This window comes from Aspergillus multicolor (assembly GCF_047715735.1).
Source record: "Aspergillus multicolor strain CBS 133.54 unplaced genomic scaffold BDW74scaffold_4, whole genome shotgun sequence".
Taxonomy (NCBI): domain Eukaryota; kingdom Fungi; phylum Ascomycota; class Eurotiomycetes; order Eurotiales; family Aspergillaceae; genus Aspergillus; species Aspergillus multicolor.
Genome location: NW_027395955.1, coordinates 1,348,982 through 1,361,765, shown reverse-complemented (window position 1 = coordinate 1,361,765; position 12,784 = coordinate 1,348,982). Strand labels below are relative to the sequence as shown.

The 12,784-nt window shown below is 53.0% G+C and overlaps 7 protein-coding genes across 7 annotated transcripts; 4 read left to right on the top strand and 3 right to left on the bottom strand.

The window, feature by feature from the left end:
• Positions 1-498: 498 nt before the first annotated feature.
• On the bottom strand, positions 499-1,720 carry BDW74DRAFT_166219 (short chain dehydrogenase/reductase family protein; the record flags this gene model as incomplete). The annotated part of the gene is made up of 5 exons (XM_073726521.1): positions 499-580; positions 682-812; positions 884-1,258; positions 1,330-1,540; positions 1,623-1,720. The coding sequence occupies 5 exons, from the start codon at positions 1,718-1,720 to the stop codon at positions 499-501; spliced, it is 897 nt and encodes a 298-aa protein (XP_073587340.1).
• Positions 1,721-2,163: 443 nt separating this feature from the next.
• On the top strand, positions 2,164-3,209 carry BDW74DRAFT_188536 (alpha/beta hydrolase; the record flags this gene model as incomplete). Its single annotated transcript, XM_073731747.1, has 2 exons — positions 2,164-2,827; positions 2,881-3,209. 2 exons carry the CDS (start codon positions 2,164-2,166, stop codon positions 3,207-3,209), a joined length of 993 nt encoding a protein of 330 aa, XP_073587339.1.
• Positions 3,210-3,367: 158 nt separating this feature from the next.
• On the bottom strand, positions 3,368-5,659 carry BDW74DRAFT_166217 (uncharacterized protein; the record flags this gene model as incomplete). Its single annotated transcript, XM_073726520.1, has 4 exons — positions 3,368-3,764; positions 3,813-4,594; positions 4,639-5,235; positions 5,282-5,659. 4 exons carry the CDS (start codon positions 5,657-5,659, stop codon positions 3,368-3,370), a joined length of 2,154 nt encoding a protein of 717 aa, XP_073587338.1.
• A 1,076-nt stretch (positions 5,660-6,735) lies between these two features.
• Positions 6,736-8,010, top strand: BDW74DRAFT_188531 (intradiol ring-cleavage dioxygenase; the record flags this gene model as incomplete). Its single annotated transcript, XM_073731746.1, has 3 exons — positions 6,736-6,979; positions 7,030-7,354; positions 7,404-8,010. 3 exons carry the CDS (start codon positions 6,736-6,738, stop codon positions 8,008-8,010), a joined length of 1,176 nt encoding a protein of 391 aa, XP_073587337.1.
• Positions 8,011-8,279: 269 nt separating this feature from the next.
• Positions 8,280-8,828, top strand: BDW74DRAFT_175294 (uncharacterized protein; the record flags this gene model as incomplete). Its single annotated transcript, XM_073728292.1, has 1 exon — positions 8,280-8,828. The coding sequence occupies one exon, from the start codon at positions 8,280-8,282 to the stop codon at positions 8,826-8,828; it is 549 nt and encodes a 182-aa protein (XP_073587336.1).
• Positions 8,829-9,790: 962 nt separating this feature from the next.
• BDW74DRAFT_188529 (MFS transporter) lies at positions 9,791-11,422 on the top strand (the record flags this gene model as incomplete). The annotated part of the gene is made up of 2 exons (XM_073731745.1): positions 9,791-10,169; positions 10,225-11,422. Exons 1-2 carry the CDS (start codon positions 9,889-9,891, stop codon positions 11,420-11,422), a joined length of 1,479 nt encoding a protein of 492 aa, XP_073587335.1. The 5' UTR covers positions 9,791-9,888.
• An 86-nt stretch (positions 11,423-11,508) lies between these two features.
• Positions 11,509-12,584, bottom strand: BDW74DRAFT_147685 (uncharacterized protein). Its single transcript, XM_073723584.1, has one exon. It carries the CDS (start codon positions 12,557-12,559, stop codon positions 12,143-12,145), a length of 417 nt encoding a protein of 138 aa, XP_073587334.1. The 5' UTR covers positions 12,560-12,584; the 3' UTR covers positions 11,509-12,142.
• Between the last annotated feature and the right edge of the window lie 200 nt (positions 12,585-12,784).

Here is a 12,784-nt window from a genome sequence, read left to right as displayed (position 1 = left end):
ATGCTCTCTATGACATTCTGGTCCAAGGTGAGTGGTTGGGCTATATAATAGTCTAGAGGTAGGTATGCTCCGCTCTGCCATCCACGTCATGTTGAAGTACGGAAACTGGGACCATGGGTCGGGGAACATGGACATTTGCAGCGCATACAAAGCTATTATGGAATGTTGCGATATGGAGGGTTGTTTATTTGCCTATTAACTGCTCATCCTCAATTAATAGGTGCATTGAATTGAATGCCAAACTTCTCGAACTCGTTTGTGAGATACCTAGGAACATGGCCGATATCGAACTATGAAAGAACAGATAATAAGCTGCTAGGTACTCCGTTCTGGATTTATTGAAGTTGCTAAGTTTTGAATCGATCTTAGTCAAAGGCCAAACCCATGCATCGTATAACTTGTCCATGTCATGCAGGTCTGAAAGGAACTCAGCAGGATCAGTCTCGGTCCCGACCTTAGGACTCGGCCCTGGTCAGTAATCACTTGGTCAAGATCAACCTAAGCCTTCTGATTCCAGCCAACTAGCCCACCCTCCCCAGCAACGTGCTTGATCATCTCATGGCTCAAGTTCCATAGTGAGCTCCCGAGCTCAACATCATTCGCCATCATCGACTCCTTCCCCGGCTGACCCGGATCGGTGATGTAGTACCCGTTCCAACCCTTTTCCTCGATCTCGGGGACGTCGCCGCGTAAAGTGCACTGAAAGAGCCTTGCTCTGGGGACCGACCAATCGCGTTCATGACAGTTGTAAGGAGATTCCCTAACAGACCGGGGTATGCGGACTTCCATTGTTCCTGGATGTCTGTGCTGACCTATGGATCCGTGTTTTTAGCTTAACCCCGCGTACAGCAAAGGGTAGGGAGAAAACTGATGGAAGACGCACAGTACCCGGATGCACACTCAACGCATAAATCTTATCATCATTCGGCTTGATAACCCGCTCAAGCAACCCATACTTGACACCGAGTATCATAGCCAGCTTCGTCCTGGAATAGAACTGCGTCGGATCTTTGCTAGAATCATTAATTTCCTCCTTGCTTGCAAACTTCGTGGTCGGCAGCGTTGTCCGATGCATCTCCGACGACTCAAAGACGATCCGCGGAGGAGGCGTATCAGGTATCTTAGACGTCTTGCGCAGGAGCGGGTAAAGCAGGTTAACGGCGTAGAAGTTGCCTAGCCAGTTCACGGCAAAAACCTGCTCGATCCCGTCTGCGCTTTCGCCGTACTGGTTTGCGTTGATGCCCGCGTCTAGAATGAGCTGTCCATTGCTGTCAGTTTATCCATCCGGCCATCCCATCGTTGAGTTGGAAAGAGGTGCGTAGCACGCACCAGATCAAGCCGTTCTTCTCTCTCCCGTATCCCACCAAAGACGTCCTTGACTTGTTTCAAGTTCCCTAGATCACAGGGGAGCCACTCAATATGCGCTGTATTGTGCGATTCCTCCTTGATCTTCTTGATGGCGGTTTCTCCCTGGTCTTCCTTGCGGTTGACCATGATCACGCGGGCGCCATTGAGGGCGAAGGCACGGGAGATTTCATATCTGCAACCGGAACATCCTCAATTTAGCACGACCCTTGCTTGTTCGACCATAGACAGATCAATGCAGGCAGGAGAATGCGAACCCTATACCCATAGCACCACCTGTAACGACCGCAACGCGGCCTGTGAGATCGTGGACCTCCTTCCTGGGGCCGAGGATCGGATGGAGGATGGACTGCATGCCGGCTGTTGAATGGTTATTGATTGTCTGGGATGTCTGTCCGCTGGGTTATGTAGCTGTTGAGATTACAGCCTCAGTGGTGTCGCTGGGTTTGTTTAGTTAAGGTCAATGCGGGAAGGAAGCTTAGAGAAGTATAAGCCGGAAGCGACACCACCATGCAACCATGATATCAAGCACAACTGCATAGAAGGCCCGGCCGAGAAAAACTAAAAATGCATCTCATGATATTCACACGCATTTTCTATAGGTAGATCATTCGAGCCCTTGAGCGATCAAAAGCTTGATGCCCATTGTGGAGCCCCTGATCGACTTCATGATGACATCAAGATCTAGATCGCGCATGCAATAAATGCCGAGTCGGCCATGCATCCACGTTCCACGTTTCCTATAACCCTCTTCCTTATACTTACATCAAACAACTGAACCAATCACCTCCAACGAAAATGATCCCAAAGACCGGCACACGAACAACCCTCGACCTCGAAGTCTCCTCGTTCCTCAAATCTCATCCAGACCTCGTCCTGGGCGGCGGGAACCTGCTCGAAGAGCGGCGCATCCACAGCCAAATCCTCAGCTTCACAAAGCACCCCTTGGAGAAGCAATCAGATATCGGACGTGTCGAATTCACAGCGTTCCGCGGACCACACGGCACAATTAACGTCCGGGTCCTATACCCCTCGAAACCCCAATTGAATGCGCAAAACCTCACACCAGCTCTCATCTACTTCCACGGCGGCGGATACACGGTCGGATCAGGCGACGAGTTCGAGAACGGATGCCGGATACTTGCTGAGAAGTCCGGTGTCCAGGTTTATCTAGTTGAGTACCGCCTCGCGCCGGAATGGAAGTATCCGACGCAGTTGGATGAATATGAAGCGGTGCGGGACTGGTTGGCGGCGGAAGGGGGCAAGGAGCGCAGTGTTGATCCCGAGCTCATCTTCGGAGCAGGAGATAGCGCTGGTGGCAATATGTCGGCGGCGATCTCGCTGAGGCTGCGTGATCAGAACAAGAAGCCGCTAGCAGGCGTGTTTCTGTTGTATCCGGAGGCGAGGGTACCGTTCGACACCAGTGCAGCCGCGGAGAATAACGCGGGGCCGTACCTGAGCTGTGAGTCCCTCTTGATCGTTGCGTGGCCTTTATGTTCCTAATCATACTGACAGGCAACGGTATCTTCGAATTCGCTCGAAACTATCTTCCTCCTGGAGTCCCACCGTCGACGTCATATGTATCGCCAGGACAACAACCTGTCGAGGATTTGAAGAACTATCCACCAACCACTATCTACACCTGTGGCTTTGACTGTCTACGAGACGTTGGTGTCGAGTTCGCTTCCAAGCTGGAAGAGGCCGGCAACCAGGTCACTTGGCATCATTACGGCACACTGTGTCACGGCTTTCTGCAAATGGCCCCTTGGAGTTCTACAGCAACGGATGCTCTTCTACAGGTTGCACGGGATGTACGGGAATCAGTTGAGCGGGCACGGAAATAGAGATGAGATTCAGAGTTCACATACACAACAAGTTCAGCGTGTTGGCAGCAGACTTTTGATTGGGGCTAACGATAGTCCATGTACATGTTAACGATATATAAGGATAAGTGAACTATGAGCCATCGATCAAACCCCAAGCGCAGAGAGAAACGAAATGTTCAAAGAAGGATCCTTTTGGCTACCTCTAGGTCCTCAATCTCCTTCGAAAGCTGTATCCGCTGCCTGTGAATCACAGGGTCCTCTCCAGCAATATCCGCCAACTCTTGGTCTGATAAGCGGTATACAAAGGTTGGCGACAAAAGTTTCATCGGGCTTTTTGGCCCACTCAGTAAGAAGTAGTTGGCAGACTGCATGCAGACGTTGTCAATGAAGCGCGCTTGAGCGACGTTGTAGTATGCTTGTAGGATGTCGTGGACTTGCTGGACCATGTAGTCGCGGTTGCTCATGCCCGGCATGGCAGCCTTGATATCGTCTACTCGGACCACCTTCCCTAAAGCCACGTTGCCAGCGCTAAAGGTCTTGTCGGTTATGCACTTTTGCATCTTCGAGTCCGGACTGTAGCATGTAAGCGCTGACCAGAGAAGCCATACGTAGCAGACATACCGGCTTTGCAGAGTTTCGGTGAATGTGGGGTGTAAGGACATTAGAGTATCGTTCCGTTCATTCTCCAGTAGGAATCTGGTATGTGCCACTGCATTTGCATACTTCTTCTGCAAATCGTCCGTCATGATTGCCAACAAGCCACGGGATATTCGTCCGTCGTTGCATAGATCACTCAAGACGCTGACAATGAACGCGTTGACAACGGCGATAATATCGCTGATATATCCGAGTGCGATACTTCCCCACTTGCTCGACTGCTTCTTCATGACGGTCGGCAATAAAGAGGTGTTGAAAGTGCCGAGCTCGAACCCGCGAGAACCAAGGTACTCGGCCTCGAGCCAGAAATAGATGTCGTCTTCGACAGGAGGATTTATAAGCTCAGGGTCGATGAGAGCATCATTGAGCTCGAGCCGAGTGTCAATCTTGCGGGTGCTGACCATGTTTTCCTCATTGGTGTCATCTTGGAGTTTGGGTTTCAGCGCTGGATGGGGGCTAGTATCGTTTTCATTCCGGAAGCGGTAGACATGGCCCAGGCTCGTCATATCGGACTTGAACTGCTCGTTTCGGTCGATGACTGTGGTTGCCAGGCGAAAGCGTTTGACCTTGTCGAAAATATCGTTTGCGCCGTAGTTGCCGCGGAGGGCATTTGCCATGATGTCCTGGAATCTGGCCACGAGATCTAAAAGAAAGTCGACTTGCTGGCTGCGGTTGACTCGCTCCTGACCCAGAGCTATCAAAGCGGCCTTGGTGTCTTTCAGCTTCTTATTGATGTCCATGCGCACCTAGCCAGATTAGCGAAGACGACGAGAAGAGATGGGTGGCTCACCATTGGGAATTCTCGTCGAGCATTTTCTGTCACCGTTTCCTGCAGCCGCTGTCTCAAAGATTCAATGCCAAATCTATCGGCTGGCACAAGGCCCCAGCCTGCCCTCATTCTGAGCTCTTCCTCTACTTCCGCGCGGGTCTTATCACCAATGGCAAGTTCACTCTTCCCCAGGTTGCGAACCAGGACCCACCCGTGCCTCAGAGGCATTGTTTTGCCAGCTATAAGGTCCAGCACATGTTGTTCGGCTCCACGATCCACTAGATCGGGCTTTGTGAGCACACCAAGAGTCCGCTGTCCCTCAGGATCGGCTTCGCGGGCGCGCTCAATGACTTCCTGTGTCGCGGCATCGACATTGGCAGGAACGACAGCGAGAATGATGGACCGTGGGTTTCTCATATACTCTTGGACCATACTGCGTACCATATCGATATCGTGCTTCGTTGTCACTCCGGGTGTCACGCTTTTGAAAATGCCCGGTACGTCGATGACAGCGAGGTGGTCTTCGTTAGGGCCGCTGATCTCTAGACGAAAGACATGTCGCGAGAACGTTGGCTTCGACTGGTCCTCGAGGCTTCGGATGCCCATCACCGTGTGTACCTGTCATCGTCAACTACCGGCAACAACAGCGCTAGCCTTATCCTACCTCGTGTATCATGTCCGAGAATGCCTTTGGGTCCAGGGATGCCGACTCTGACCTAGACCATGCCTTCAGTCTTGCAACGCACTCGGGGTGAGACTGTGGCGCTGGTTTGATGGACGCCCGTATACTGCGAGAAACCTGGCCGGTGGCTCGGCGAAAGATGATCTGCGTGGCGAACCGTGTGCACAAGGTGCTATCGCGCGGAAAAGGGAGACCGGTCAATCCCTCCAAAACCGAGCTTTTCCCGCTGGACTGATCACCGACAGCAATGAGCTGCGGCAGAGCGACGTAGTCACCGACGTTGCAGGCGAAGAGCTTATCAAACTTCTCGAGAAGAGCGGGGTCGGTCAAGCAAGTCATAGTTGCCGATGGTTCCTGCATGGTCTCCATCGTATCCAACGACGTCCGTGTAGATTGAAGGAGCACCATTGTTGGGATAGCGATAGTTGTAAGGATGCGCAAAGCCCGAGGATTGATTATGCGCAACTGAGAAAGGTCGACAGCCCGCGGGGTTGTTTGGATCATGAAGAAGTCTCCCATCGTGGGATGCCAGAACAGGCAGGCATCACTGGGTGATGGCACCTCCCTCAGTCAGGCTGCCGAAGACGGCAACCACAAAGACTGACATAGGTGATGGAGCACGTGCAGGAACGGGACTGGGGGCGAGTACGAGCATTTTCGTGCAATATCGATAGTGCTCAATCCTGTAATTGTCAAAAAGACGAAGACGAAGAATCTAGATTGATGTTGAAATGTGCACTCGATTGATATCGATCTGCTGTCTGCGAGATGAGTTGCAGGACGAAGGCTCGGCATCAGACGCAGAAGATCAATTTTGTCCTGAGGCCGCAACTGGTGCCTGGCTAATTCCGAGTTAAGCCGGTAATTCCGACCTGAGGCTCCGGGGTGGACTCTCTTCACCGGGGGAGACTGTCGATCAATGGAGTCGAGGACTCGTCAGTCTGTATTCTGGCAGAATCTTATTCACGGAGTGTCTAAATGAGTCCTCAAGGTACCTACGTCGATATTGCTCAATTGAAGGCCGCTAGACTGACATCGAAGACAGGCCGGAGTTCTATAAGGTACTCGCATACGGACCTCACCGGCTGTCGCGTTTCGAGCCATAATCACAATTCAATATACGAGGTCTCGGACGGACGCCTTTTCTTAGCCAGGCCCCGGTGGAACTGCTAAGCTCACACCAAGCACCTTTCCCCAAAGCATACGCGGCGCCAAGCGGACGATGTGTTTCCAGCCCTACCTAAACTGCCGCTACAGCCTATGGCTTGCTTCGAATTACGCATCCCCTTCTTCAAGCCTCCTTTTGATGAAACGTCAAGGTGTGGCGGTTACGCGGCACGAGCCAAGACTATCCGGACGATGTCTATAAGAAGGAGTGACTTTGCGGAACGATTTGACAATCATCAACAACAACTCTCTCCTCTCACTCCTTGACAATGCGCTTCACTGGTCTCCTCACCCTCACTGCGGCCACTCTGGCCCTCGCCCACCCCGGCGAGAAGCACGACCCTGTTGCCCTTAAGCGCGAGATCCACGCGCGTGATGTGCATGCCGTCAGGGCCAGGCAGGCTTTGGACGCCTGTTCCAACTCCGACGCGGCTGTCCAGTTGACCCAGCGCAACATCGCCCGTCGTGTGCAGACCACCCGTGACCTGCGCAGCAAGCGCGGTATCACCGCTCGTGAGTCGCCATTTTTATCTTACAACTACGAACCTTAGCTGATTTACTAGACCCCCAAAAGTGGCGCCGTGACCTTGCTGCCCTCGAGAAGTGGGAAGCCATTGATCACAACAAGACCGGTATCCTCAACTACGGCCCCAACACCCCTGAGCAGGACATCTTCGGCGGCAACACCAGCGCCATTCTCGCCCCTACCATCACCGACGGCCCCTACTACATCTGGGGTGAACTTATGAGACAAAACGTCAAGGAAGAGCAGTTCTCTGACGGTGTCGACGTCTTCCTCGAGGTGCAGTACATTGATGTCAACACCTGCAAGCCTATCCCGGGTGCTATCGTCGACATCTGGAACGCCAACGCCACTGGTGTTTACAGGTATGCTTTCTTCACACAAATCCCAGAAGATAGTCACTAACAGTTGCAGTGGTGTCGTGGCTACCGGCAACGAGGCCGACTGGGACTCCACCTTCCTCCGCGGTATCCAGGAGTCCGATGATGATGGAGTCGTCACCTTCGAAACCATCTTCCCCGGTCACTACGAGGGCCGTGCCATCCACACCCATCTCCTCACCCACATCGGTGCCACGGTCAACGAGAACAACGGCACCCTCCAGGTCGGCACCGGCAGCGTCGCCCACATTGGCCAGCTCTTCTGGAACGAGGTGCTCCGCTCTGCTGTTGAGGACACCTACCCTTACAACACCAACACCCAGGAGATCGTCTCCAACGCCGACGACATGTGGAGCATTGAGCAGGCCAGCGACGACTTCGACCCTTACCCGGAGTACATCTACCTCGGCAACGGTCTCGATGACGGTCTCTTTGCCTGGATCCAGATCGGTATCAACGCCTCGGCCGACTACACCGACAACTCTTACTACAGCATTGCCGGCTACTACGATGAGAACGGTGGCCACCAGAACACTGACAGCGCTGCTTTCGGCGGCGGCGGTGGTGGTGAGGGTGGTGCTCCTTCCGGTGCTGCTCCTTCGGGCGCTGCCCCTACCGGCTCTGCCGCTCCTTCCGCTTAAAGCCTTTAGCTCCATGTTGTGAGGAAGTAAAATCATCCTGTGTCAGTGTTAAGCCGATTGTATCAAAATGACATCTTTTCCCGCAAGCAACCTGTTTTCTATACGCGTATTGCTAGTAGTTGGAGTAGATCTGTGACTCACGCTTAATAATTACCCTGCATGATCGGATGAATCCCTGATCTACTCCATTCAAGCATAAATGTGCCTCACCTTCTATTCCATCTCAATCGTGTCCCATCTCCTTTTACATTTAGCAATCAACATTGACCATGTCCCTTCCTCAAACACCCAAAGAATGGACAAAACAAACCACCAACAACTCCTTCTCCATCTCAACAGATAAAACGCTCCTCTCCCTCCACGCCATAAACACCGCACTCGCCTCCGACACAATCTACTGGGCGAATCCGCTCCCAGAGGAATCTCTCCAGGCCATGATCAACAACTCATTCTGTTTCGGCCTGTACAAAACAACTCCGCACTCCCCGTCCACGCATTCAACAGATGGCGACCAAAAGCAAGGCTTAGAACAAATCGGCTTCGCCCGCCTCATAACCGACACCGTCACAATCGCATACTTGACAGACGTGTACATCCTCTCCGAATACCAGGGTCTCGGGTTGGGCGGGTGGATTCTTAACTGTGTAGATGAGCTCGTGAAGCCGCTGCCTCACCTTCGATGGTTCCTGCTGCGTACGGGCGAGGAGGCCAGCCTAAGAGCTTATAAGAAGCGGTATGGAATGGAGGTTCTGGATAATGGGGACTTAAGTCAGGGGGCGCTCTTTATGGGGAGGAAGGGGGGTGGGAATAGGGTTTGATTTTCGTATTCGTATTGTGTGTGTGGTCGGGTGTGGTGTACATGATGAAGATCAGGATATGCACATATACGGAACCATCGCAAGGTGTATCAATTTGTCCGTTGTCGACATTCAAAGGTCCGATGTTCCTGGGAGTAATCCTAATTTGGTCTTGATAAGGAGTCACACATAGCTTGGCCTAGTCTCTCAAAATCCGTCATCCTTTTCTCGATCCTGTCTAGTTACCTGCGTACATTGCCTGTTTCGATTTGAGACCTAGTGCATACAAACACGGCTTTATGTGTACTCCATAGAAATTGTCATTGCACATTGTCAAGAACGTGTCGCAAGAGCTCGATTGTAGGCGCTTTTCCATATTAACAATAAGCAACATATGTCCGAACAAATTCAACAGATAAATTATAAATTCTTCGCGGAACCTGGCACGAAGAGTTGGGATGTGGTCGGATTTTGATGTGCGATTGCGGGAAAGCTGAAATATATCTTAGGGCTATTTTGTTTCCCCTCCTCAGCTCGAAGAGTAATACTTAACTCTGACCTCAAATGGGGCCGTAGACTTAGGCTCTAGCTGAACACTAAGCACCTCAGGACCATAATCGACCGAGATAATATTCCTCCCTCGTGCAACATCGCCGCGGCTGTTATCTTGGTAGCAACAATCTTGGGCGAATATGCCCTATCGAGGAACCGCAGTCTTGCTGTTCGCACTTGAGCACCGGGTGCAATATCAGGATATTGAACCCAATCATCCTATTACAGATCAAACCGTCTGCTCAAACATACCTCAAATATGTATCCGGCCTCGCGATCTAGTTAGGGCTACCAAGTCCCTGTCCTCGGAGCAGACCGCAGCATCTCCAACTGATCGACGGTTATCGCCGACTTATCCGAGATCCCCACTGCAGAAATCTCGGCCGGGGGGGCGAACAAGAATCTTTGATTCTTTACCCGGCCCAGTCCCCGGCTTTCCTTTATATATCCCATGGCGCGGCTCTAGCCAGGGAACACCTGCGCATCCACTTGTCAAATCATCCCGCCGCGGCTGGGTATAGCGTGCAGCATGGGTTTCCTCTCGGTCGGCGTTAAAGGCGCGCCAGGGGATGAGAAGCGGCCGGCGCCGATGGAACTGGATCCCGACTTCCTTGTCAAATGGGATGTTGACGACCCCATGAACCCCCAGAACTGGCCGAGTCGGTATAAGTGGTGGGTGACATTTCAATTGGGGATGCTCGCCCTCGCGGGCAGTTTGGGATCCAGCATCATGACGCCAGCCGACCATATTATCGCGCAATATATTGGTGTGAGTCAGGAGGTGTCTGTTTTGGATGTCGCGCTGTACCTGTAAGTACCTGCCTACATTTGTATAGGCGCGGGCTGGCTAATAACAGGATGACAGGGTTGGCTTCATCTTCGGCCCCATCATCTGGGCGCCCATGTCCGAGATTTGGGGGAGGCGAGTCAGTATTCTCCCTGCAGTCTTCTGCCAGGCACTATTCGCAATCGGCACTTCGCGAAGCACAAATGCCGCGTCGGTGTTCGTCACCAGATTCTTCACTGGCTTCTTTGGATCGGCGCCGATCAGCAACGTCACCGCTGCCCTGGGCGACATCTGGAGTCGCGAAAGGCGTGGAATCGCCGTGAGCTTGTACGCAGTCGCAGTCAATGGTGGCCCCTCGCTGGGGCCCGTCATCGGCGCAGCGCTCGTCACAAACCCGCACCTCAACTGGCGCTGGACGGGATATATCCTCGCTATCTGGGTCATGGTCACCTTTGTTATGGCCTTTTTCTGTCTGCCAGAGGTGTACCCGCTCGTGCTTCTGAAGCAGAAAGCGCAGCGCCTCCGCAAAGAAACGAACGATAACCGCTACTACCACCCGCACGAGCACATCAAGCTTGACGTCCACTCCATCGTGACAAAACAGCTCTCCCGCCCAATGGTTATGCTAACCACCGAGCCGGTCGTCACCTGCATCGCCATCTACGCCTCCTTCGTATACGGCGTAATGTACCTGACGCTGGAAGTCTTCCCGATCGTCTTCCAGGAAATCCGCGCCTGGCACCCTGTCGTCGCAACACTGCCCTTCCTCGCCCTGCTGATAGGAGTGATATCCTCGGTCGGCCTCAATATCTGGAACCAATACCGCTACAACATCATCGCCAAAAATGCAGGCGGAAAGTCCGTCCCCGAAGCCCGTCTACCACCCATGGCATTCGGCGCAGTCTTCTTCGTCATCGGCGCCTTCTGGTTCGCGTGGACTGCAAAGCCTCCGCATCACTGGATCCTTCCGTGTCTCGCGGCTCTCTTCATCGGCATCGGCTTCAACTGTATCTTCCAGCAGTGTCTGAACTACCTAGTCGACATGTACGGTATATACGCCGCGAGTTCGACCGCAGCCGTGACGTTCTTGCGGAGTATCATGGCTGCAGGACTACCGCTTGCTGCGAGACCTATGATCCGCGCACTGGACGTTGGGCCGGCCGTGTCGATTATCGGGGCTGTTGCGGCGGTCTTGCTGCCTATTCCGTTTCTGTTCATGAAGTTTGGGCCGAGATTGAGGAGGTTGTCAAAGTTGACGCCGGATAATCCGAACTAGACATAGATAAATATTGATTTGCAGATAGAATATAGAACCTGTGTACAGCCAGAGAACAATGTAAACAGAGCTCATCGAACAAACTTCGGATATATCGCAAAGGGTAACCGCGAGCCCCGAGCTCCGAAGCCGACCCTGGCGACTGTTATCTCCGGGGTCCGATCTCGGGCAGTCTCAGGGGTACAGGTACCTTGTATGCCTCAGATTTCAACTAGTCTACCACAACCTCAAATATATTGAGACCAGTCAGTCTGGCTCGTCCCAGCACTTGAACCGTATGCTATCGCGGCGTAACTTGCCATTTGCGATGCCGCATTTGAAGCAATACGCCGCGACAACAGCCACGGCACCTGCAGCTCCGCCGACCCCGATGCCTGCTTGTCTGCCCATTGACCAACCGGACGGGTGCATCATTGGCCAGTGTTGGCGTTGTTGATAGTACTGAGAATGAAGACGAGGTGGAAGACTGAGAGCGCGCCAGAACAGCGAGCACAGGCGCAGTGCTCACAGCAGCGCTTGTTCCCCAGCAGCTGGCCCCTAGCCACAGCACCACGTCCTTAGGTTGTCTGTCCGTTTCATCGCAGGACATCGCCCATCGCTTGTATTCACCACGCTGACGCTAAGTATAGCCCGGCTTTGGCAGACGGGAATCCAGCGGGGGCGAAGATGCTGGCCTCTCCTTCAATCCCAGAACTTTGTCGCTATGGGTTCCCCCTGGAATCAACTTTCAATACCTAGCCTCTGAGGTTGACTCCCAGAACGTTCGTTTCCATGCTCGAGGCCCTTGTCATCCGGACCAGATGGGTCCGCCGCAACAACAGCAACGTCCTTATCCGTGCCCATCTCCGCTGCCATCATGGGCGCAGAAACAGAAGCAGAAGCCGCAGCCCGACGTCGACGGCGGCGGCGCAAGCAGAAATACACGATTATCGCTACAACGATAGTGAGAACTCCCATTGTGGCTCCGATAAATATCCCAGACATTTCACTTCTTGAGCGATCGCGACCGCTTGACGCGTTGCTGTCGGTGGGTATCGGAGACGGGGACGATGTCAAAGGCGCCGAGGCTGCCATTGCTGGAGTGAGAAGGAATATGAGGGTTAGATGGTGGAGGGCATGGCATTGCATTCGTGGCATTGCTGAAGGCTTGGGGAGCTTAGCTGTCTTAGTGAGGTTGAGAAAACAACATTCAGGGCTCTAGGCGCCTATAGATATTATAGTCTCTGGGCAGGGGACTCAGCCTCGGGCAATAGCCAATACGTATACGAGGTCCAATGCTACTGTTTGATAAGAAGGTCTAATCGAGTGCTGTTGTGATTGGTCGGGTCGCGTTGACAGACTCGTCTAACTCCAAATAGGTGG

Excerpts from the sequence above, each read along its gene's own strand:
- BDW74DRAFT_147685 (XM_073723584.1), bottom strand. The coding sequence starts at position 12,559 with ATGCCACGAATGCAATGCCATGCCCTCCACCATCTAACCCTCATATTC.